Here is a 25,493-nt window from a genome sequence, read left to right as displayed (position 1 = left end):
CGCTGGGCAGCAGCAGTGCACCCCGCGCTGACAGGTCACTGTGGTACTTGTAGTTCCACAGTGAAATAGACAGTCCTGCGCACCGCTGACAACCCGGCAATTTAGACGCTAAAGCGTCTAAATCCAGACTCCTGAGCACCGCTGACAACCCGGCAATTTAGACGCTAAAGCTAAAGCGTCTAAATCCAGACTCCCTGAACTGGACACCCCGGCAATTTAGACGTCTAGATTTAGACGTCTAAATCCAGACTCCCTGCAAACCGCTAAGATGGGGGCATCTAAATTTCTCAGTTTCACCTAGTGGATGGAGGAGAAAGTGGAAAGAGTATTAGGAGCTGTAACATATAAGGCAATTCAGCGGGTCATGACCATTGCTAGGCAACCGGGAAGATGCGTCATTTTGCCACTAAAGATTCTCGTTATGGGTGTGCTCTGGGAGTGTCACAGGTGTGTTGCTAAAGAAGTTTTAGAGCCAGATTTATAAATGGATGCTAATTCATGGACCCTGAATACTAGTATACAACAGCTGTGTGATAATGTGCAAATGCAAAAGAAGGTGACGTGTAACTATACACCGGTTATCTGCTGCTAGATCCAAAGATGCAGCATTGGATCATTTCTGTGGACATTGGTTACCTGTGCTAGATACCGGGGTTCCAGTGGTAGGCTCATGTGTCATGCCAGATACCGTGGTTCCAATGGTAGGCTCATGTGTTGTGTCAGATACAGTAGTTCCAGTGGTAGGCACAGGAGTTGTGACAGATACAGTGGTTGCAGTGGTAGACTCAGGAGTCACGGAAGTTTCAGGCATAGTTGTAGTGCTGGATGCTGCGGCTGATGAAGGTGACTTGCTTGTAGTTTTTGTAGTAGTTGGGGCTGTTGAAGAAAATTAGGTTTGAATCAATTGACACTATACAATATTGTTGCACTTTGTAAATTCAGACATATATTGGCTAACACCTTTGTATATTATTACCCAGGCTTTTTCTCCCCAATCACTACTAATTTAAGTATTTTCAGAACTATAGTGATCAATATGGTTATTTGTGTGCAAAAAAAGCAGACCCCGCGGTGGCTTGGAGAAGCCAGCACCAGCGGGGTCTGCGGTGGACGCACAGTTCGCACTGAAGACAGTTCTCCCACTGTGGAAGGCTCTCACAGCCGCCGGAGCTCAGTGCCGTGCTGGGCAGAGGCGGCAGATGCTGGGTTCCAGCCCGACCACGCTGCTGCTAGCACGGTAGTCGTCACTAGTCTGTTGTTACTGACTGGTGACCTCATTACCCTGCGCTGCCTGCGCCTCTCTCCTTCCCTGCGGTCTTTCTCTTCCTGCTGTCGAGGAGCAGGGAGAGCAGCACAGGAGCAGATTCATTGAGCGATGAGTACTAGCCTTTGCCCATCCTGCTGAGCAGCTACATGTTCTGGCAGAGAGAGCAGAGGGAGCCCAGAAGCCAACCCCCCCAGTGGTTCCCAAACTGTGCGCCGCGGCTCCCTAGTGTGCCGCAGCGCTGTCACAGGGGTGCCGCGGCCAATGTCCCTAACGAGGCAGCCTGCCTGCAGCCGCATGTTTTTTTTACCTTTTCATCCGTGGTGTGAGCCGCTCCAAAAGGGAGTCATCAGCTTGCGCCGGGGCTGGGTGTGGAGTGCGGACGAGATGTATTTAGATTGCTGGATCGGCGGGCACATGTGAACGGAGGCAGCTGGCATTCAGGGGGAGATATGATCAGTGCGAGCAGGAAGCAGCGCGGGAGAGCAGCAGTAGCCGTCCTGTACCCGGGTGCCCCCTTCAGAGGTGGTGGGAGCAAGAGACCCAGTGGCTGCCAGCACCCAAGGAGACCCCTAACTGCGGCCATGGGAGCAAGAGGCCCAGCGACTGCCGACGCTGGTAAAAGGTGGTGAGAACGAGACCTGCCTCTTTTGCCCCATTACCTCCTCTCGCCCCATCTCCTCTCGCTACCACGACACCTCACCCCCATCACCTCCTCTCACTCACCATCACCTCAACCCCTCTCACCCCTCGTCATCTCACCCCATCCCTCACCAACTCCCCTCTCTTCCCCCCCCCTCTCCCCATCTCTTCTTTTCACCCTCTCCATGTTCCATTTTCTCTCTCCTCTTTTTCTCTTTCACGCACTCTCTCTCTTTCCTCCTCAGCCAGTCTCTGTAACCCTCTCTCCCCTTGCTCCCCTCTCTCCTTTTCTCTCTCCCCTCTGCCCCTTCTCTATCCTCTCTCTTTATATTTCTTCTGCCAATAATCTTTCTCCTCTCTCTTCTCCCCTCCATCTCTATCCCTATGCTTCCCCTTGTATCTCTCTCTTTCCTCCCTCCCCCCTCTCTCTCCTCTTACTCAATCTCTCACCCCTTTCTCTCCCTGACACTCACTCTCCCTCCCTGACATACTCTTACTCCTGCTCACACCCTTCCCTCTCTCTTGCCTCTCCCCCTTTCTCTATCTGACACCCTGACTTTCTCGCACCTCTCTCTTTCCCTAATTTACAATGTAGCCTTCTTTTTATCTGACCACCCCTCATTTTTTTGCTCCCCTCTTTGTTCCTCACTCCAATCACTCTTTCTTCTGCCCCCCCCCCCCCTGAAGTAGCCATTGTAGTCACAGAAATGGAGGGCGGGGGCCTCAAAGTCATAATATGTGCTGGCCTGGGACCCAGAAACAGCGGATTAAGACCCCAACTTTATAAAGTGAGGGATCCCTGGGACCCATATATTTCTTCACTGGGTGCGATCACTGTGCAGTAGCGATATACAGCAGGGACCAGGCGGCTTATTGAGGTCCTAGCATTGGCAATCGCTAAATGAGTATATGTGAGGTGCTGCATAGAGAAACCTGTGTGGGGGGGGGGGGGGGGGGGGTGCTATCCATAATATAAAAGACTTATAGGATGCTAAACGGAGGCGAGGATCAGGCTGGTAAGCAGGGAGTGGTGGGGCCCGGGTCTTGGTTCAAGGATGCATAGTGTGCACAGGAAACTCCATTTTAGATTGAATTATTTTACTGGAAAAAAAACTGCTATTTATAGAAAGCCTGGGCTGTTTTTTTTCTTAAATGGAAGCAGGTGCAGATGTATTTTTTAGCTGATCTAATTACTATTAGCGTTATTTTGACCCAACTACTTTAAAAAGGGACAGTTTGCTAATTATTTCAGCTTAAGGGTGCCTTGAAGAAATCATGGAGATGCAAAGGGTGCCTTGATCTGAAAAAGTTTGGAAACCACTGCCCTAAACAGTGCAGGAGCTAGGACCCAGCGACTGCACTGAGATCAGCAGCACAGGACACTGGACCAATCGGAGACTGTTTCAGTGCAGGCCAGAAAGGGAAGCAGACAGTAAGGGCTGTTTCACACAGTACGGTTCCTGCCGCACGGTGAAATCCCGTACGGTCAGGGAGCCGCGCCGCACTCAGAATTTTATAATGGCAGGGATGGCCACAGCCCGGCAGCCGTCCCTTCCAGTGGGGGATCCGGCTGCAGCCGTGCGGCCGGGCCGTGGCCGTCCCGTGTGAATGGACACAATAGTGTCCATTCACAACTGCTGAGTGCGGCACGGCTCCCTGGCCGTACGGGATTTCACCGTGCGGCAGGAACCGTACTGTGTGAAACAGCCCTGACAGTATGGTTAGGTCTAAATTGAAGTGGGCTAAAGGACCTCCTGATGACTCAGGGGAGGCTTCATCAGGAGGAGCTGTGCCATCCCCGGCAGGAGCAGCCAGAGGTACTGTATAGAAGACTTTCCCTGATCTCTCTCAATCTTTCTCTCACCCTGGCCTCTCTCTCACACACCCTGGTCTGTCACTTTCTCTCTCTCTCTCTCTCTCTCTGACCCTGGTCTCTCCCTCCCTATCTCTCTCTCTCTGGCCCTGGTCTCTCTCTGACCATGGGGTCTCTCTCTCTCTCTCTGACCCATCTCTCCCTCCCTATCTCTCTCTCTCTGACCTTGGTCTCTCTCTGACCATGGGGTCTCTCTCTCTCTGACCCTGGTCTGTCTGTCTCTCTGACCCTGGTCTGTCTGTCTTTCTCTCTGACCCTGGTCTCTCTCTGACCATGGGGTCTCTCTCTCTGACCCTGGTCTCTCCCTCCCTATCTCTCTCTGACCATGGGGTCTCTCTCTCTCTCTGACCCTGGTCTCTCCCTCCCTATCTCTGACCCTGGGGTCTCTCTCTCTCTCTGACCCTGGTCTGTCTGTCTCTCTGATCCTGGTCTGTCTGTCTTTCTCTCTGACCCTGGTCTCTCTCTGACCATGGGGTCTCTCTCTCTGACCCTGGTCTCTCCCTCCCTATCTCTCTCTCTGACCCTGGTCTCTCTCTGACCATGGGGTCTCTCTCTCTCTCTGACCCTGGTCTCTCCCTCCCTATCTCTCCCTCTGACCCTGGGGTCTCTCTCTCTCTCTGACCCTGGTCTGTCTGTCTCTCTGACCCTGGTCTGTCTGTCTTTCTCTCTGACCCTGGCCTCTCTCTCTCTGACTCTGGCCTGTCTTACTATATCTGTCCCTGGTCCCCCCCCCCCCCCCCCCACACCCTCTCAGGCCTTTCTCTCACCTCTCACTTAAGCCCAATACACACTAAGTGATATTTTAATTGATATTACTCATTTACCCCATTTTGAGCGATATTGTTTAAAATATCTCTTAGTGTGTATGATAAATATTGGTGATGATGTGCATGCTCCCGCCAGTCATAAATGATGCCACCAATTCCAGCAGTTCCCCCCTCCCCCTTGCCGCAATCAGCATTATGGTTACAAACATTGCGTAGGGTGTATTCCGCTTTACTCACAGTCACCATCAAAAACACATCTAATATAATATGTGTGCTGAGGTGGGGCACCCAGTGATGTCAGAGTACTGGGCCCCGGGATTACTGTTGCAGCCCTACCTGGAGCTTCTCGCTCTCTCTCTCTCACCTTGGTCTGTCTCTTTCTCTGACCCTGGTTTGTCTCTCTATCTGATCCCATTCTCTCGCTCTCTCTGACCCTGGTCTCTCTCTCTCTCTCTCTCTCTGACCCGTCTCTCCCTCCCTATCTCTCTCTCTCTGACCTTGGTCTCTCTCTGACCATGGGGTCTCTCTCTCTCTGACCCTGGTCTGTCTGTCTCTCTGACCCTGGTCTGTCTGTCTTTCTCTCTGACCCTGGTCTCTCTCTGACCATGGGGTCTCTCTCTCTCTCTGACCCTGGTCTCTCCCTCCCTATCTCTCTCTGACCATGGGGTCTCTCTCTCTCTCTGACCCTGGTCTCTCCCTCCCTATCTCTGACCCTGGGGTCTCTCTCTCTCTGACCCTGGTCTGTCTGTCTCTCTGACCCTGGTCTGTCTGTCTTTCTCTCTGACCCTGGTCTCTCTCTGACCATGGGGTCTCTCTCTCTGACCCTGGTCTCTCCCTCCCTATCTCTCTCTCTGACCCTGGTCTCTCTCTGACCATGGGGTCTCTCTCTCTCTCTCTCTGACCCTGGTCTCTCCCTCCCTATCTCTCCCTCTGACCCTGGGGTCTCTCTCTCTCTCTCTGACCCTGGTCTGTCTGTCTCTCTGACCCTGGTCTGTCTGTCTTTCTCTCTGACCCTGGCCTCTCTCTCTCTCTGACTCTGGCCTGTCTTACTATATCTGTCCCTGGTCCCCCCCCCCCCCCCCCCACACACCCTCTCAGGCCTTTCTCTCACCTCTCACTTAAGCCCAATACACACTAAGTGATATTTTAATTGATATTACTCATTTACCCCATTTTGAGCGATATTGTTTAAAATATCTCTTAGTGTGTATGCTAAATATTGGTAATGATGTGCATGCTCCCGCCAGTCATAAATGATGCCACCAATTCCAGCAGTTTCCCCCTCCCCCTTGCCGCAATTAGCATTATGGTTACAAACATTGCGTAGGGTGTATTCCGCTTTACTCACAGTCACCATCAAAAACACATCTAATATAATATGTGTGCTGAGGTGGGGCCCCCAGTGATGTCAGAGTACTGGGCCCCGGGATTACTGTTGCAGCCCTACCTGGAGCTTCTCGCTCTCTCTCTCTCACCTTGGTCTGTCTCTTTCTCTGACCCTGGTTTGTCTCTCTATCTGATCCCATTCTCTCGCTCTCTCTGACCCTGGTCTCTCTCTCTCTGTCTCTCTCTCTCTCTGTCTCTCTCTCTCTCTCTGACCCTCTCTGTCTCTCTCTCTGGGCATTACGGTGTTTGGCATATAGTGTAAGGTGCATTACGGTGTGTGGCATATAGTGTAAGGGGCATTATGGTGTGTGGCATATAGTGTAAGTGGCATTATGGTGTGTAGTGTATAATGTAAGGGGCATTATGGTGCGTGGCGTATAATGTAAGGTGTATTATGGTGTGTGGTGTATAGCGTTAGGGGCATTACGGTGTGTTGTGTATGGTGTAAGGTGCATTATGGTGTGTGGCGTATAATGTAAGGTGCATTATGGTGTGTGGCATATGGATGGTGTAATGGTTAGCATTACTGCCTCACAGCACTGAGGTCATGGGTTCGATTCCCACCATGGCTCTAACTGTGCGGAGTTTGTATATTCTCCCCGTACTTGCGTGGGTTTTCTCAAGGTATTCCGGTTTATAGTTTAGAATGTCTGTGTGTGCATGTACATGTGGTAGAGAATATAGATTGTAAGCTCCACTGGGGCAGGGACTGATGTGAATGGTCAGATATTCTCTGTAAAGCGCTGCGGAATATGTGTGTGCTATATAAGAAACTGTTAATAAATAAAGATATTGTAGGTAACGATGGGGGGGGGGGGGTATTATAAACTTTTACTTCTCTGGTGTGTATGTGTGTTTTAAATTGGCTATTGGTTCTGCTGAGTCCCACCATGGGCATCAATGCCCCGCATGCTGGGACTTGTGTTTCTCCAAGTCCCAGTATGTGGGCGAGGCTTGCTGGGACTTATCGTTCCACAGCAGAACCCAATAGTTACATCTATTTTTTTGCACAATTGCTATCAGCACAGTGCCCATTGCCCTGGGGCACTGGGGAGAGCCCTAGGCTTCAGCCCAGGCAGGGTTAATCCTGGAGGGGGGGGGGACAACTTTACTGAGGGAGGGGAGTCCCTGTCCAGCTGTGGCATTACCCTGCTAGCTGGTTTAGCATGTATCATTCTCCAATCGGAATTGTTCTGACAGGTACTGTTTCCGCCTATCTGGCGCTACTTCTGGCTCTCTGAATTATGAGGCCATTTCCGCCCTTCGTCCGGTGTGTCGGGTCACATGGGTGGCATCTGACATCAGAGGCGCACCTCGTGATTGCCACTAGCCGGTACCTGGAAGTAATTTCCTAAAGTCTGAATAGGAATTTGCGCTGCACTATGTATAATAAATAATGCTTCATTTTTCAGGACTTTTAAATAGTTCTTCTGTATTGTCAATGAGTTCATAATAAAGATACTGTATGTATTGTGCATTCTCTGATAGTTTATCCTCGTTAGAGTGGGTCTTGTAGGGGTTCCCAATATTGCTGAATTCATTCCTATTATTACTTCATACTAGTTATGGGATAGTCCCGGTATCTGTATTTACATAAATACTTATAAGCAGTTCATATTATAAGATTTAACCTTCTGTTTGTATGGCATGAGTTTACCTAATATCTATCCCCCGTTAGTTTGGGGGTAACCTCTGGTTGTTAATAGGTACATTTATTTATACTCTATTCAGTAAGATGAATATGTTAGGTCTAGTTTGTATGGTCCTATATTATATCATATAGATGAGTAAGTGATGGTGTAGATATCAGTGAATTTTATCAATAAAAAGTTATTAAGTAAGAGAGAAAAGAGAAGGGGAGTGGGGAAGATTCAATTCGGATTCCAATCGTGATAGCGTCATCAAAAATACATTTTTAATAATGTGTAATGTGAAGATAACTAATTTTAAAAAATGTATAAAAAGGTAACAGTTGGATGAGGAGGAAGGGGTGAGAATGGGAAGGTGTGTATGGTGTAATTGTTGGTGAATTAATTAAATAATGTTAAGATGTATTATTATTTGGGGTAATAAAAAAATATTTGGAGATAGCACCCCCGCCATAAAACACGACAATAAGGTGGACTACTGACCTAAATCGACACTCATAATATAGTAGTGCAGACTTACCTCTCTTACCTCCAGATTTTTAAAACCAGGACTGGCATTTTACATAGGATTTTGAGCCCGGGGCTGGTTAATGCTGGTTATTTTTTTTACATTGCATTTGCATACATGTATGTAATATACAGCCGGTTAATAAATTAGGAATCACCATTCGACTGGTGATTCCTACTTGAGGTAACATGTTTAAAAAAAGGGGCAGACTAGATGGGCCAAGTGGTTCTTATCTGCCGTCACAGTCTATGTTTCTATGAATATGCCTATTTCAGGTGTATTAGTAAATTACCCCCCAATAGGTTTTAATGGAGTTGATATCATCTGCCCAAGCTTCCACATTCCATCTCATTTCCATTTCTGCAATCTGCACTGTACCAGAAGGTTAAGGCCACACATTACTTTCCTTGAAAACAGCATTGTACCGACTAACACTACTTATTTGTGTCAACCTTTTGCTATTATCAACCTTTTTCCAGTATTAACTTTGTGCATGTTGACCTTGTTTTGGTCGACCTACTGTATTGACTAACAACCTAGACCTCTGACCGAATGTAACAAACTTCCTGTGACCCCGCAGGACGACGGATGAACTCTGAGTTTGTTTTTTTAAAAGAGCAATCATTTACACGGCAAATCCAAGGAATGTGACCGCTGTTTCTGTCACAGTAATTAGAACTTTGTGCGTTTGGTTCAAGTGATCATCTAATAATTACTTTACAACGTATAGAACACAAATGAAAGCTGTTATTGACGTATGTAGTTATCTCATGACCTCTGAGCCATTTTGACCTTGAAATCTTGAATAAGAATTTTAATAAAATGTAAACAAGTCTAAGGGGGTATTCAATCCTGGGTCACAACTGTCGGTCCGTCCTGACAGCCGTGACCCTGGCCAGTTTTCGTTTTGCTCAAACGCATATCAGCCGACGGGATTCAATGTCCTGCCTGCCCAATCAGAGAAAAGGGGCATGACCAAGTAAACGGCCATGTATTGTCAAAATATGGCTGACTGTATCCAATAACCAGTCAGTGTGGGATGTTTGCTGCTGTCTTATGTCAGGAGCAGCACGATTTTAGCATTGCAGAGAAGATTCTCCTCCACCCAGGGACCACATACAGTCTGCAATGACCTAGCACATGGCTGTCACAGTACAACTACCGACTGTAACCAATCACCAGTCAGTGTGGGATGTTTGCTGCTGTCTTATCTCAGGAGCAGCACCGGTATTAGCATTGCAGAGAAGATTCTCCTCCACCCAGGGACCACATACAGTCTGCAATGACCTAGCACACGGCTGTCACAGTACAACTACTGACTGTAACCAATAACCAGTCAGTGTGGGATGTTTGCTGCTGTCTTATGTCAGGAGCAGCACCGATTTTAGCATTGCAGAGAAGATTCTCCCCAACCCAGGGAGTCATGCAGGTAATAGATGTGATCTCTGCGGGATGCGGAAGATAAGCCGACTGTCGGTAGGGCAACAACGGTACTTGTTTAGTTTCACATCGGCAGCATTGCCGCGCGTACTTCCGGGTTCGGCGCTGGTCAAACTTTGTAAAAGAAACTAAATTAACTCCATGCCAATGTGGATAGTTCATACCCCCACTATCCACGTTGGCATGGAGTTGATTTTAGATAGTGTGGCAAGCGTAACAAGCCACCGAGCCCGTCACGTGGGTGAGCGAAGCGAGCCCCACAAGGGGACTCAGACGCGCGGCCATGCTGCCGCCGTGAAACTAAACAAGTACCGCAACACCATATACAGGTTTAGTATACCTTATCCGAAATGCTTGGGACCAGGAGCATATTGAATAATGGATAATTCCAGATTTGAGGATATTTTTTTATATTCTCACCTGTTCCAACGGCATCCATCCTGAGAGGTATACCTGGTCCCAATAAAGCAATGTCTGGCATGTAATGGCAGCCTGGGGCACAGTGGTTAGTGTACATTGCTTCAGCCATGCCTACTTTTATTATCACTAACATATCTGTGTGGAGTTTGTGTGTTCCCTGTACTTGCATAGGCTTCCTCCTGTGCTCCAGTTATCTCCCACACTTATACATAACTAATAATAATAATACTACAATTATATATTCCAGTGGATGTTAGTGATTTATACGCACCTGTTCTGTTGTTCGGTATTTCACACCGAGATCCTGTGAAGTCCTCTGGGCACTGACACTTTATCCCATCATAAGTGCCGCCATTTTGACAGTAAGCTATACACAGATACATTAAAGATCTTGATCAGCAACTAATAAATATGAGTCATTGCTTCATTTGCATAAGTGATTAAATGTATGATTGGTATATAAATGCGCATCAAGTTGGTCATTTGCTAATTGGCAAATACACATAATAAAAATTACAAACAGCAATAAATCCAACCAAAGATTTGCCAAAACCTACAGTAGTTTTCTGTTTGCCAGACTCTCACAAGATTTGGATTCTGCAATACGTATGCCCGTCATCTTCTAACTACCCCGGTCTCCTTACCCTTTACTAAGGCCTACAGTATATAACATTCATGGAGTTAGCCTGAGAGCTCTTTATTATTCAATCACACTGTCCTTTATGAGATGCTGACATACCCAGGACTCAATCCCATTGCCTGTGGCATTGCAGTCAGAAATACAGATGGACTGTTGGTCAGCTTTCCGAGGGCTGGTGATGGAATCCCCTGCCCTGGCCAGCCGGCAGGCCCCACCATCCGTAGGAAGGGGGCACGCATGCATGAGACGCTTGTGCACCCCATTCTGACGGAGCTCCCTGTCGATCCCCACTGCTGGTCCCCATCGGTCCCACCGCCCCCGCACCCTCCGTAACCCTGCCCGTCTCCCTGAAGTGGAGAAAGGCAGGGTTCCCCAACCCAGCCATGAGAGTGACTGGGATGTGTATGCATGTGAGACGCTCGAATGTCCCAGTTTAATAAAGTCCCTCTCAGCCACAGCTCGCCAGTGGGGACATTCTGGTGGGCGCCGGTATTGAATCAGAGGTGCTCCATCTGTTCTATTCATCACCTATCTGCCTTTGCATATATTGCTATAAAATTCTAACTATTGGATGCTCACCTTGTACTTTGTGGAAAAAAATCAGCATCACCGCTGTGTAGTGGGTGGCTGCAAGGAACTGAATGTGGCTGCATACTACATAGACCTGCTCAATTTATTTTCACAAACTGCAATTAGCTTCATATGCAGTATATAGAAAAAGAAATAGCTTAATATTTACGGCGTACAGGCTAGAGTACAGCAGCACCAAAAAGTCCAGTTACAGCTCTGGGATTGATAAATAAAATAATTATACTAACAAGCACTAGTGACTTTGAGGTTTATGTACTATACCAAAGAGAGAGAGATTGAGTGGAAATAGTATTAGAAGCCATTATAAGGACTATGGATCATTAGGTCAACCCATTATTGGTTGACACCATTAGGTCGACATACAGGAAGGTCGACATGAGTCTAGGTCGACATCGGTTAGATCGACAGGGTCATTAGGTTGACACCAAAACGTAGCACTGCGTTCCATCACATGGCTCCCCTTGCTCCAGGCACGGTGTCTCACTACGCTTGGCACACTATTTTATTTTCCCACCACGCCCTAGGGCATGAAATATCACCTGTCGGCACATGTCGGCTCAATTTTTATTTTATTTTTTAAACCCATGTCGACCTTTTCACTGTCGACCTAACCCTGGGGTAGCCAACTCCAGTCCTCGAGAGCTACCAACAGTTCACGTTTTCCAGATCTCACCTTGCAGGTGCACAGGTGCACTCGTTACTGACTGACACATTTTAAAAGATCCACAGGTGGAGCTAATTACTTCACTTGTGATTCTGTGAGGAGACCTGGAAAACATTAACTGTTGGTAGCTCTCAAGGACTGGAGTTGGCTACCCCTGATCTAACCCATGTTGACCTAATGACCCTGTCAACCAAATGACTCTGTCAACCTAACCCATGTCAACCTAGACTCATGTCGACCTTAATGCATGTCGACCTAATGGTGTCGACCCAAAGACCATATCCCATTATAGGTCACGCAATGAAGCTGTTCCCGTTGTTAGGCAACCAGAAGGCTGCAGCTTGTTGCCACTAAGGATTCTGGTTGTGCTATGGGAGGGTGGCAAGTATGTTGCTAAAGTAGTTTCGGGGCCAGATTTACAGATTGACAATAATACATACAGTGGGCGGGATTCTCTAAAATCCGCAGCCCTCTTCGCCCGGCATCGCATTTCTAATGACCGCATATTCTCTAAAATATGCGGTCATTAACGCAAGGGACAGCTCTTGCGATAAGAGCTGTCCCTTGCGATGCGGCGCCGTTGCTGGACTTCCGGGTCTATGACCCGGGAGTCCGTCTGCGCATGCGCAGACTGACGCGCCGGCCGCAGGGCATGCTGGGATGGATCCGTGATGGATCCCTCACACACTGCTGCGGTAAGAAGCCCATAGGCTTCTGCAGGGAACCGCCAGCTTTTGCTGGCGATTCCCTCCGCAGCGGTGACACTGCGGAGGGAGGTTAGAGAATACAGAAATGCGGTAAAAACCCCGATAACGGGGTTTTTACCGCATTTCTGTAATAGAGAATCTCGCCCACAAGCTGCTGAATCCTAGTATACAGTAAATGTGCGATAATGTGCAAAAGCAAAAGGAGGCAACTATACACCGCTTATCTGCAGATTGGTCCAAACATGCAGCATTGGATCATTTCTGTGGACATTTGTTACCTGTGCTAGATACCATGGTTCCAGTGGTAGGCTCATGTGTTGTGCCAGATACAGTGGTTCCAGTAGTAGGCTCGAGAGAAATGTCAGATGGAGTGGAGTCAGTGGTATACTCAGGAGTCGTGTCAGATGGACTGGAGTCTGTGGTATACTCAGTAGTAATGTCAGATGAAGTGGAGTCAGTGGTATACTCAGTAGTAATGTCAGATGGAGTGGAGTCTGTGGTATACTCCAGAGTAGTGTCAGATAGAGTGGAGTCTGTGGTATACTCAACAGTTGTTTCGAATGGAGTGGAGTCTGTGGTATGCTCAGGAGCTGTTTCAGACAAAGTGGAGTCTGTGGTATACTCCAGAGTAGTTTCAGATGGAGTGGATTCTGTGGTATACACAGGAGTCGTGTCAGACGTAGTGGAGTCTGTGGTATATTCAGGAGTTGTTTCAGACTGAGTGGAGTCTGTGGTATATTCAGGAGTGGTATCAGATGGAGTTGAGTCTGTGATATGCTGAGGAGTTGTGTCAGATGGAGTGGAGTCTGTGGAATACTCAGGAGTCGTGTCAGATGTAGTGGAGTCTGGGTTATATTCAGGAGTTGTTTCAGATGGAGTGGAGGCTGTGGTATGCTCTGGAGTCATGTTAGATGGAGTGGAGTCTGTGGAATACACAGTCATCTTGTCAGACAGAGAGGAGTCTGTGGTATATATAGTAGTCATGTCAGACGTAGTGGTGTCTGTGGTATACTCAGGAGTCCTGTCAGATGGTGTGGATTCTGTGGCATAATCAGTACTTGTGTCAGACGGAGTGGAGTCAGTGGTATACTCAGATGTTGTGTTAGACATAGTGGAGTCTGTGGTATACTTAGGGGTCGTGACAGATGGTGTGGAATCTGTGGTATATTCAGGAGTTGTTTCAGACAGAGTGGAGTCTGTGGTATACTCAGTAGTCATGTCAGATGGGGTGGAGTCTGTGGTGTATTCAGAAGTTGTTTCAGATGGAGTGGAGTCTGTGGTATGCTCAGGAGTTGTGTCAGATGAAGTGGAGTCTGTGGTATACAAAGGAGTCGTGTCAGATTGAGTGGAGTCTGTGGTATACAAAGAAGTCGTGGAAGACAGAGTTGAGTCTGTGGTATACTTAGGAGTTGTGACAGACAGAGTAGAGTCTGTGGTATATTCAGGAGTTGTTTCAGACAGAGTGGAGTCTGTGGTATTCTCAGAAGTCATGTCAGATGGAGTGGAGTCTGTGGTATACTTAGGAGTCGTGACAGATGGAGTGGAATCTGTGGTATATTCAGGAGTTGTTTCAGACAGAGTGGAGTCTGTGGTATACTCAGTAGTCATGTCAGATGGGGTGGAGTCTGTGGTGTATTCAGAAGTTGTTTCAGATGGAGTGGAGTCTGTGGTATGCTCAGGAGTTGTGTCAGATGAAGTGGAGTCTGTGGTATACAAAGGAGTCGTGTCAGATTGAGTGGAGTCTGTGGTATACAAAGAAGTCGTGGAAGACAGAGTTGAGTCTGTGGTATACTTAGGAGTTGTGACAGACAGAGTAGAGTCTGTGGTATATTCAGGAGTTGTTTCAGACAGAGTGGAGTCTGTGGTATTCTCAGAAGTCATGTCAGATGGAGTGGAGTCTGTGGTATACTTAGGAGTCGTGACAGATGGAGTGGAATCTGTGGTATATTCAGGAGTTGTTTCAGACAGAGTGGAGTCTGTGGTATACTCAGAAGTCATGTCAGATGGAGTGGAGTCTGTGGTATACTCAGGAGTTGTGTCAGACGGAGTGGAGTCTGTGGTATACTCAGAAGTCTTGTCAGATGGAGTGGAGTCTGTGGTATACTCAGGAGTTGATTCAGATGGAGTGGAGTCTGTGGTATGCTCATGAGTTGTGTCAGACGAAGTGAAGTCTGTGGTAAACTCAGGAGTCATGTCAGACAGAGTAGAGTCTGTGGAATAATCAGGAGTTGTTTTAGATGAAGTGGAGTCTGTGGTATGCTCAGGAGTCTTGTCAGATGGTGTGGAGTCTGTGGTATACAAAGGAGTCGTGTTAGATATAGTGGAGTCTGTGGAATACTCTGGAGTTGTGTCAGATGTAGTGGAGTCTGTGGTATATTCAGGAGTTGTTTCAGACAGAGTGGAGTCTGTGGTATACTCAGAAGTCATGTCAGATGGAGTGGAGTCTGTGGTATACTCAGGATTTGTTTCAGATGGAGTGGAGTCAGTGGTATGCTCAGGAGTTGTGTCAGATGGAGTGGAGTCTGTGGTAAATATATTAGTCGTGTCAGATGTAGTAGAGTCTGTGGTATACTCAGGAGTCTTGTCAGACAGTGTGGAATCTGTGGTATAATCAGTACTTGTTTCAGATAGAGTGGAGTCAGTGGTATGCTCAGGAGTTGTGTCAGATGGAGTGGAGTCTGTGGTAAATATATTAGTCGTGTCAGATGTAGTAGAGTCTGTGGTATACTCAGGAGTCTTGTCAGACGGTGTGGAATCTGTGGTATAATCAGTACTTGTTTCAGATAGAGTGGAGTCAGTGGTATACTCAGATGTTGTGTCAGACGTAGTGAAGTCTGGGGTATACACAAGAGTCATATCAGATGGAGTGGAGTCTGTGATATACTCAGGAGTCTTGTCAGGTGGTGTGGAGTCTGTGGTGTACAAAGGAGTCGTGTCAGATGGAGAGGAATCTGCAGTATACAAAGAAGTTGTGTTAGATATAGTGGAGTCTGTGGAATACTCTGGCGTCCTGTCAGATGTAGTGTAGTTTGTGGTATATTCAGGAGTTGTTTCAGATGGAGTGGAGTCTGTGGTATACACAGAAGTCATGTCAGATGGAGTGGAGTCTGTGGTAATCTCAGGAGTTGTGTCAGACGGAGTGGATTCTGTGGTATACTCAGGAGTTGTTTCAGATGGAGTGGAGTCTGTGGTAATCTCAGGAGTCATTTCAGACAGAGTAGAGTCTGTGGAAAAATCAGGAGTTGTTTCAGATGAAGTGGAGTCTGTGGTATACAAAGGAGTCTTGTCAGATAGAGTGGAGTCTGTGGTATACAAAGGAGTCGTGTCAGACAGAGCAGAGTCTGGGGTATATATAGTAGTCGTGTCAGATGTAGTGGAGTCTGTGGTATGGTCAGGAGTTGTTTCAGATGGAGTGGAGTCAGTAGTATACTTAGGAGTCGTATCAGATAGAGTGGAGCCTATGGTATACTCAGGAGTCATGTCAGATGGAGTTGAGTCTATGTGTGTGGTATTTGGGTGAAATATGATCTCTGTTGTTTCAGGCATAGTTATAGTGCTGGATGCTGCGGCTGAAGAAGATGACTTGCTGGTAGATATTGTCGTAGTTGGGGCTGTTGAAGAAAATTAGGTTTAAATTAATTGACACTAGACAATATGGCTGCACTTTCTGCATTCAGACTAATATTGACTTATATCTTTTTATGTTATTATAAATGTTTTTTTGCCGATTACTACTAATGTAAGTATTATTGGCAGCTATAGTGATCAGTATTTTTATTTGTGTGAAAAAATAAAAATAGACAATATCCCACAAATCATCAGCAATTGTAGAACATTTCCACATTGTGCTAACTGTCATCCAGCTGCTGCTGTTACATGTAATAGAAGAGTGCCCCCTAGTGTATGGCTGGCAGATGAGGACTTGCAAGCGGTTCACTCGATAGCGCATCCTAATCTGCAAGGCTGCGGGAAGTAGAGACTGGGTGCTTCCCTGCCCGTCTCCACTTCAGGGAGACAGGCAGGGAGTGGGGGAGAGCGGGCAGCCACTTGCAGTGCTTCCGACAGGATGTGGCGTGTCTAACACACTGGCAGTTTTCACAAGGGTTCACCCTGCTAGGAAGTTTGAGCTTTATTCCAATATCTGACATGGAGGACCTAGGTCGCCTGACTGGGTCCTTCTATCCTAGTGCTAGATCATGAAAAAGGGACAAAGAAGAAAACTGATTAAGGGAATTACCCAAGGGACAGGAAATAAGATTGGGGCTAGGATACAGGTGTCAACCTGAAACTGATTTCTGATGTCAAATTGAAACTGAAGAATAATTTTTGACTAGAACCTAAGAGACTATACACAAGTGCAAGGTGATTGGAGCAAATGTCAGCCTGGAACTGATGGGAGTAATTATCAGGCTAAACCAATGGAGTTATTTTTTTAATGGAACTGATTGGAGCAAATATCAGACTGGAACTGATTGGAGCTAGATGATGCAGCAGGATGAAAATCTGCCCAGGAGTCTGTGGATAGAAAATGATTCTGCAATAGCTCATGATGTCCATAGCTAGGCTGTGGACATCATTGCACTGGCAGCTTTAAACTATGTGGACTGACCCTTTTATACCTCCAGGGGAGCAAGAAAGGAACAGCTGCCTGGCCTGAATTTACTGAGAACTGGTCACACGGGTGTAATGAACAATCAACGTTAAAACACCCATGTCTGGATTTCGAAGTGAACTCTGGTCTAGGGATGGCCATCGTAACTTTTGCCTTTGATGTTTGCCATCGATGGCAAAAGTGCAACTGGACATCGATGGTGCATAACTATGTAATGGATGACCATCAATGTTTTTACACATCGATGGTCATCCATTGTTACATAGTTACATAGTAGGTAAGGCTGAAAAAAGACTTGCGTCCATCTAGTTCAACCTGGTATAGATATCCATTGCTGATTTGGTAGGTTCTGGTATTTTACAGACAATTTATATTTCTTATTTGTACCCATGGATGTTTTTCTCCAGTAAATGTTTGTCCAACTTTGCCTTGAACGCATTTAATGAGCCAGCCGTTACCACCTCTCTGGGAAGAGAGTTCCAGAGTTTGACTGTTCTGACCGTAAAGAAATTCTTTCTACTAGCTGAATGAAATCTTTTTTCTTCTAATGTAAAGTCATAACCTCATGTCCTAGATTCCTTTCTAGTAGAAAAGAGGTTGTGTGACAGTTCCTTATATTGGCCCTTGATATATTTGTACATGTTGAGCATGTCCCCCTTAAACGTCTCTTCTCTAGTGTAAATAGTCCCAGCTTGCTTAATCTCTCCCCGTATCTTAAATTTTCCATTCCCCAAATAAACTTTGTTGCTCGCCTTTGGACTTTTTCTAATTCTATGATGTCCTTTTTATAGTGTGGGGCCCAGAACTGCACTCCGTACTCGAGGTGCGGTCTCACCAATGCCTTATACAGTGGCATAATTACTCTTGAGTCCCTAGTTTACATTCCCCTCTTAATACATGCCAGAATTTTGTTGGCCTTTTTTGTAGCTACATTACAATGGGCACTCCATCCCAGTTTGCTGTCTATTTGGACTCCTAGATCCTTTTCAAGTACGGAATTACCCAGTTCCTCTCCGCTAAGGTTGTAACTTGCACACTGGTTGTGTCTCCCAATGTGCATAACCTTACATTTATCTACATTGAACCTCATCTTCCATTTTTTTGCCCACTCATCTAGAATTGCAAGATCATTTTGAAGCATTGTCTTTGACTGATTGGCCTGTGGGCCAATCAGAATATGGGGTCGGGGCTTCATGGGTGTCCTGGGTTGGAGCTATGCTCCGTGTCCCTGGGAAAAGCAAAATGTAACTATTCATTTAAGCTTGACATTGATGGTGGGAAACCATCTGGTTCTTCCCCATCGATGTCAAGACATCGGCAATAAAGAAAACATTGATGGTCGATGGCCATCCCTAATCTGGTGTTCAGTCTGTGTATCAGAATGGAAACTTGACATCGATGGTGGAAAACCATCTGGTTCTCCCCCATCAATAGCAAGACATCGACCATAAACCATTGATGCTTTCTAAACATCGATGGTCGATTGCCATCCCTACTCTGGTGTTCAGTCTGTGTATCAGAATGTGGAATGCTGTGAATAGACACACTGGATTATTCACGGATCACTGTGAAAGCTGTGCTGGGAGCCAAGGCACACTGACTGCACAAGTGTGCAGTGCATTACTGGGAGTTGAAGTCCTATGAGACTTTGCACAAGAGATCAAAAGCTGAGAGGCTTGTGCTGAGCTCTGCTTCATGGAGCTCATCATATGCTTCTCAGGCCCATAGAGGATAGCAGAAGCAGCAGCCTTGTCATGGGAGGGTTTTTAATAATAGGCAGCGCTGAGCCTATCAGGGCTCCTACACCTTGTAGGTGTGTCTTTGTAAGTCATTTTATTCTTTTTTCTATAATAATAAAAGTTAAGTCTTAAGAAATAAATGTTTTTTCTAAAAAGTTGTCCCCCCCTCCCCCCCCCCCCCAAAAAAAAAAAAAAAAGAGAGTACTTCTCTCTTTCCTTCCAGGGCTCCTACAGAGTAAGGTACAGAGGGACAAACAAACCCACTGTTTACTGCCTTTACAGTGTAATATTCTCCCGTGCAGTTTGTGGCCAGTAATGACAATTAGGAGGGGGCCCCCTGTCTAAAGTGGCCTGGGCGGGAGTTGGGAACGTCCTAAAAAAAGGGACGTTCCTGCAAAAAGCGGGACAGTTGGGAGGTATGCATTTCTGAATGTTAAACTGTTATACATCATTCCTCCATCACTGCCAAAAGCGCAGTCCATGATTCCCAAGAAGGATCCCTGTGTGTAAGGGCCGCTACTGCTGAGGGACAAACCTCATCTCAGAAGGGGAACAAGACTAAGCCTGATTTCCACTAGTTATCTGTAAACAATTGTATGAATACTGATAGTGTCGTGTTAAGCAGTAGATCACTAACGCCATTACAGCCATGTTGTCTCTGGATCTTCCCCCAATTTTCTCCATAAACACAACAGGTTTTAGCAGAAAACCTACAAGGCGACGCAGTACACTCACTGGGGGTCCATGTGCACAGGTGACACAGAAAACATTTTTATATTTCAACCTTTTCCATTCAACTTTTGCTATGTTGACCGTGTACATGTCAAACTTTTGGGGTCAACCTAAATCAGTGTTGACGTAATTAATGATGACTCCATGATTCACAACTGGTCTTGGCATATTACTACTAATTGTAGTGAAGGAGGACTGATTCCATTCTACCAGGAGACCCGGAAATAACGTATATGCACAGGAATGTAAAGAAGGCTCCTGGCCCAGTGCTGCATCTGATAAAATACAGAAAAAAGGTTCGGCGCTCTATCTCTGGCAAGGAAAACTGTTCAAAATACACTATTCCTCCAATGAAAAGAACAATACAGCAATGATTGGCATGCAATGGCAGCCTGGTGGCACAGTGGTTAGTGTGCATTGCATCATCCATGCCTACTTTTATGATCACTGCCCTATCTGTGTGGAGTTTGTGTGTTCCCCGTGCTTACATAGGCTTCCTCCTGTGCTCCAGTATATCCCACACTCATACATAACTAATCATAATAATAATAATACAATTAAATATTCCAGGGGATGTTAGTGATTTATACGCACCTGTTCTGATGTTAGGTATTTCACACCGAGATCCTGTGAAGTCCTCTGGGCACTGACACTTTATCCCATCATAAATGCCGCCATTTAGACAGTAATCTATACACAGATACATTAAAGATCTTGATCAGCAACTAATAAATATCAGTCATTGCTTCATTTGCATAAGTGATTAAATGTGTGATTGAGCTATAAATGTGCATCAAGTTGATCATTTGCTACTTGGCACATGCACCCTAAGGGCGGTTTCACACATTCCGGCTCCTGCCGGACGGCGAAATCCCGCACGGCCAGGAAGCCATGCTGCACACATCAGTTTAGAATGGAGGGGATGGCCACAGCCCGGCAGCTGTCCCTTCCAGTGGCGGGATCCGGCTGCAACCGGACGGCCGGGCCATGGCCGTCCCATTTGAATCAACACAATAGTGTCCATTCACAACTACTGTGCATGGCACGGCTTCCTGGCCGTGCGGGATTTCGCCGCCCGGCAGGAGCCGGACAGTGTGAAATAGCCCTAAAAATGACAAACAACAATAAATCCAATGTTTTACTAATGTCCATGAGCATTTCTGCTCAAGTGCATACGCTAGTTCGACATCCCGTTCGCACCTACCAGTGTGGGTGGTGGGCATGGGGCGGCGGCGACAGGCTATGCCCAAGGGAAAGTCCAGCTTTTTCATGGTTGCTCCCATGAAAACGCTGGCTGTTCCCATTGAAATTCGTCCATGATGTGGCTGCAGGGGGCCCACCCTCTTCCCATAATGGGATAAGCCGGGCGGGGAACTCACTGAGTGAGGGGGGAACGAGCGGCTGCACAAGCGGCAGACAGTGTTAAATCCACATGCAGCACTGCACAATTTGCAGCGATGCAAGTGCTCTAGAAAAAGGACCCCAATTCACTGCATAGAAAGCTATAAAATTCTAACTATTTGATGCTCACATTGTACTTGTGAAAAAATGATCAGCATTGTAGCTGAGTAGATCTATGTAGTGAGTGTCTGCAAGGGATTTAATCTGGCTGCATACTACATAGATCTGCTTAATTATTTTTACAAAGTACAAGTAGCCTAATATGCAGTTTTAGAAATCTCTCATTTTTATTTAGGACTAAAGAGCTTAATATTGGGATTTAATTCTAAATATATTGAAATAAGTGTTTTAAATAAAGGGTATTGCAACTGAATAAGAAAGACTTCTGAAGATAATTACAAGCATGGGCTTTCTCTGGGATCAGCTTTGTCATGCCCTTTCTCCCCTTTTTTCATAAACAGAGAATCAAAAAGTCTAGTTACAGCTCTGGTATTTATAAACAAAATAATTATACTTACAAACACTGGTGAATTTGGGGTTTATGTACTAAGCCACAGAGAGCGATAAAGTGTAAATAATATTAGCAGCTGTTACAGATCCTTCCTGTTGTTAGGCAACCAGGATGCTGAGTCATGATGCCACTAAGGATTCTGGTTCAGGGTGTGCTAAGGGAGTGTAACAGTTGTGTTGCTAAAGTATTTTTGGGGACAGAATTATAGATGGACAGCTGTGGGATAATGTGCAAATGCAACAGACGAGGTCTTGTGTAACTATACACCACTTTTCTGCTGCTTGGTTCAAACTGGATTATTTCTGTGGACATTGGTTACCTGTGCTATATAACATGGTTCCAGTGGAAAGCTCAGAAGTCATTCCAGATACAGTAGTTCCAGTGGTAGGCTCAGGAGTTGTGTCAGACAGAAAGTAATCTGTGGTATACTCTGGAGTTGTGTCAGACGGAGTGGAGACTGTGGTATACTCTGGCGTTGTGTCAGATGGAGTGGAGTCTGTGGTATACTCAGGAGTCGTGTCAGATGGAGTGGAATCTGTGGTATACTCAGGAGTCGTGTCAGATGGAGTGGAATCTGTGGTATAGTCTGGAGTCGTATCAGATGGGGTGGAGTCTGTAGTATACTCTGGAGTCGTGTCAGATGGAGTGGAATCTGTGGTATACTCTGGAGTCGTGTCAGATGGAGTGGAGTCTGTGGTATACTCTGGAGTCGTATCAGATGGGGTGGAGTCTGTGGTATACTCTGGAGTCGTGTCAGACAGAGTGGAGACTGTGGTATACTCTGGAGTCGTGTCAGATGGAGTGGAGTCTGTGGTATACTCTGGAGTCGTATCAGATGGGGTGGAGTCTGTGGTATACTCAGGAGTCGTGTCAGACGGAGTGGAGACTGTGGTATACTCTGGCGTTGTGTCAGATGGAGTGGAATATGTGGTATACTCTGGAGTTGTGTCAGACAGAGTGGAGACTGTGGTATACTCTGGAGTTGTGTAAGACTGAGTGGAGACTGTGGTATACTCTGGAGTCGTATCAGATGGGGTGGAGTCTGTGGAATACTCTGGAGTTGTGTCAGACGGAGTGGAGACTGTGGTATCCTCTGGAGTCGTGTCAGATGGAGTGGAGTCTGTGGTATACTCAGGAGTCGTGTCAGATGGAGTGGAGACTGTGGTATACTCTGGAGTTGTGTCAGACAGAGTGGAGACTGTGGTATACTCTGGAGTCGTGTCAGATGGAGTGGAGTCTGTGGTATACTCTGGAGTTGTGTCAGACAGAGTGGAGGCTGTGGTATACTCTGGAGTTGTGTCAGACGGAGTGGAGACTTTGGTATACTCTGGAGTCGTGTCAGATGGAGTGGAGTCTGTGGTATACTCTGGAGTCGTATCAGATGGAGTGGAGTCTGTGGTATACTCTGGAGTCGTATCAGATGGGGTGGAGTCTGTGGTATACTCTGGAGTTTTGTCAGACGGAGTGGAGACTGTGGTATACTCAGGAGTCGTGTCAAACGAAGTGGAGACTGTGATATACTCTGGCGTTGTGTCAGATGGAGTGGAATCTGTGGTATACTCTGGAGTTGTGTCAGACAGAGTGGAGACTGTGGTATACTCTGGAGTCGTATCAGATGGGGTGGAGTCTGTGGTATACTCTGGAGTTGTGTCAGACGGAGTGGAGACTGTGGTATACTCAGGAGTCGTGTCAAACGGAGTGGAGACTGTGATATACTCTGGCGTTGTGTAAGATGGAGTGGAATCTGTGGTATACTCTGGAGTTGTGTCAGACAGAGTGGAGACTGTGGTATACTCTGGAGTCGTGTCAGATGGAGTGGAGTCTGTGGTATACTCTGGAGTTGTGTCAGACAGAGTGGAGGCTGTGGTATACTCTGGAGTTGTGTCAGACGGAGTGGAGACTTTGGTATACTCTGGAGTCGTGTCAGATGGAGTGGAGTCTGTGGTATACTCTGGAGTCGTATCAGATGGAGTGGAGTCTGTGGTATACTCTGGAGTCGTGTCAGACGGAGTGGAGACTGTGGTATCCTCTGGAGTCGTGTCAGATGGAGTGGAGTCTGTGGTATACTCAGGAGTCGTGTCAGATGGAGTGGAGACTGTGGTATACTCTGGAGTTGTGTCAGACGGAGTGGAGACTGTGGTATACTCTGGAGTCGTGTCAGAGGGAGTGGAGTCTGTGGTATACTCTGGAGTCGTATCAGATGGGGTGGAGTCTGTGGTATACTCTGGAGTTGTGTCAGACGGAGTGGAGACTGTGGTATCCTCTGGAGTCGTGTCAGATGGAGTGGAGTCTGTGGTATACTCAGGAGTCGCGTCAGATAGAGTGGAGACTGTGGTATACCCTGGAGTTGTGTCAGACAGAGTGGAGACTGTGGTATACTCTGGAGTCGTGTCAGATGGAGTGGAGTCTGTGGTATACTCTGGAGTCGTATCAGATGGGGTGGAGTCTGTGGTATACTCTGGAGTCGTATCAGATGGGGTGGAGTCTGTGGTATACTCTGGAGTCGTGTCAGACGGAGTGGAGACTGTGGTATACTCAGGAGTCGTGTCAGACGGAGTAGAGACTGTGATATACTCTGGCGTTGTGTCAGATGGAGTGGAATCTGTGGTATACTCTGGAGTCGTGTCAGATGGAGTGGAGTCTGTGGTATACTCTGGAGTCGTATCAGATGGGGTGGAGTCTGTGGTATACTCTGGAGTTGTGTCAGACGGAGTGAAGACTGTGGTATACTCAGGAGTCGTGTCAAACGGAGTGGACACTGTGATATACTCTGGCGTTGTGTAAGATGGAGTGGAATCTGTGGTATACTCAGGAGTCGTGTCAGATGGAGTGAAATCTGTGGTATACTCTGGAGTTGTGTCAGACGGAGTGGAGACTGTGGTATACTCTGGAGTTGTGTCAGACGGAGTGGAGACTGTGGTATACTCTGGAGTCGTGTCAGATGGAGTGGAGTCTGTGGTATACTCTGGAGTCGTGTCAGACGGAGTGGAGACTGTGGTATCCTCTGGAGTCTTGTCAGATGGAGTGGAGTCTGTGGTATACTCAGTAGTGATGTCATATGGAGTGGAGTCTGTGGTATACTCAGTGGTAATGTCAGATGGAGTGGAGTCTGTGGTATACTCAGTAGTAATGTCAGATGGAGTGGATTCTGTGGTATACTCAGTAGTAATGTAAGATGGAGTGGGGTCTGTGGTATACTCGGTAGTAATGTCAGATGGAGTGGAGTCTGTGGTATACTCAGTAGTAATGTCAGATGGAGTGGAGTCAGAGGTATAGACAGTAGTAATGTCAGATGGAATGGAGTCTGTGGTATACACAGTGGTAATGTCAGATGGAGTGGAGTCTGTGGTATACTCAGTGGTAATGTCGGATGGAGTGGAGTCTGCGGTATACTCAGTAGTAATGTCAGATGGAGTGGAGTCTGCGGTATACTCAGTAGTAATGTCAGATGGAGTGGAGACTGCGGTATACTCAGTAGTAATGTCAGATGGAGTGGAGTCTGCGGTATACTGAGTAGTAATGTCAGATGGAGTGGAGTCAGTGGTATACTCAGTGGTAATGTCATATGGAGTGGAGTCAGTGGTATACTCAGTGGTAATGTCATATGGAGTGGAGTCAGTGGTATACTCAGTGGTGATGTCAGATGGAGTGGAGTCTGTGGTATACTCAGTGGTAATGTCAGATGCAGTGGAGTCTGTGGAATACTCAGTGGTAATGTCAGATGGAGTGGAGTCTGTGGTATAATCAGTAGTAATGTCAGATGGAGTGGAGTCTGTGGTATACTCAGTAGTATTGTCAGATGGAGTGGAGTCTGTGGTATACTCAGTAGAAATGTCAGATGTAGTGGAGTCTGTGGTATACTCAGTAGTAATGTCAGATGGAGTGGAGTCTGTGGTATACTCAGTAGTAATGTCAGATGGAGTGGAGTCTGTGGTATACTCAGTAGT

The 25,493-nt window shown here is 46.7% G+C and overlaps 1 protein-coding gene across 18 annotated transcripts in view; it reads right to left on the bottom strand.

Annotated features, from left to right (window-relative positions):
• Positions 1–21,900, bottom strand: part of LOC146075814 (uncharacterized) — a 122,893-nt gene extending 100,993 nt beyond the window's left edge. For all 18 annotated transcript variants that reach the window (XM_083185432.1, XM_083185436.1, XM_083185441.1 and 15 more), the window contains exons 1-5: positions 21,866–21,900; positions 20,229–20,324; positions 12,830–16,162; positions 10,221–10,316; positions 637–876 (exon numbers count right to left, since the gene is read on the bottom strand). In XM_083185432.1, coding sequence (XP_083041558.1) covers positions 637–876; positions 10,221–10,316; positions 12,830–16,162; positions 20,229–20,324; positions 21,866–21,881 — 3,781 coding nt within the window. In that variant the 5' untranslated portion in view covers positions 21,882–21,900. The remainder of the gene's footprint in view (positions 1–636; positions 877–10,220; positions 10,317–12,829; positions 16,163–20,228; positions 20,325–21,865) is intronic.
• Positions 21,901–25,493: the final 3,593 nt, after the last annotated feature.

The sequence above is a fragment of the Crinia signifera genome, chromosome 4 (genome assembly GCF_055691185.1).
Source record: "Crinia signifera chromosome 4, ASM5569118v1, whole genome shotgun sequence".
NCBI lineage: Eukaryota > Metazoa > Chordata > Amphibia > Anura > Myobatrachidae > Crinia > Crinia signifera.
This window is presented reverse-complemented; position numbering and strand designations above follow the sequence as displayed.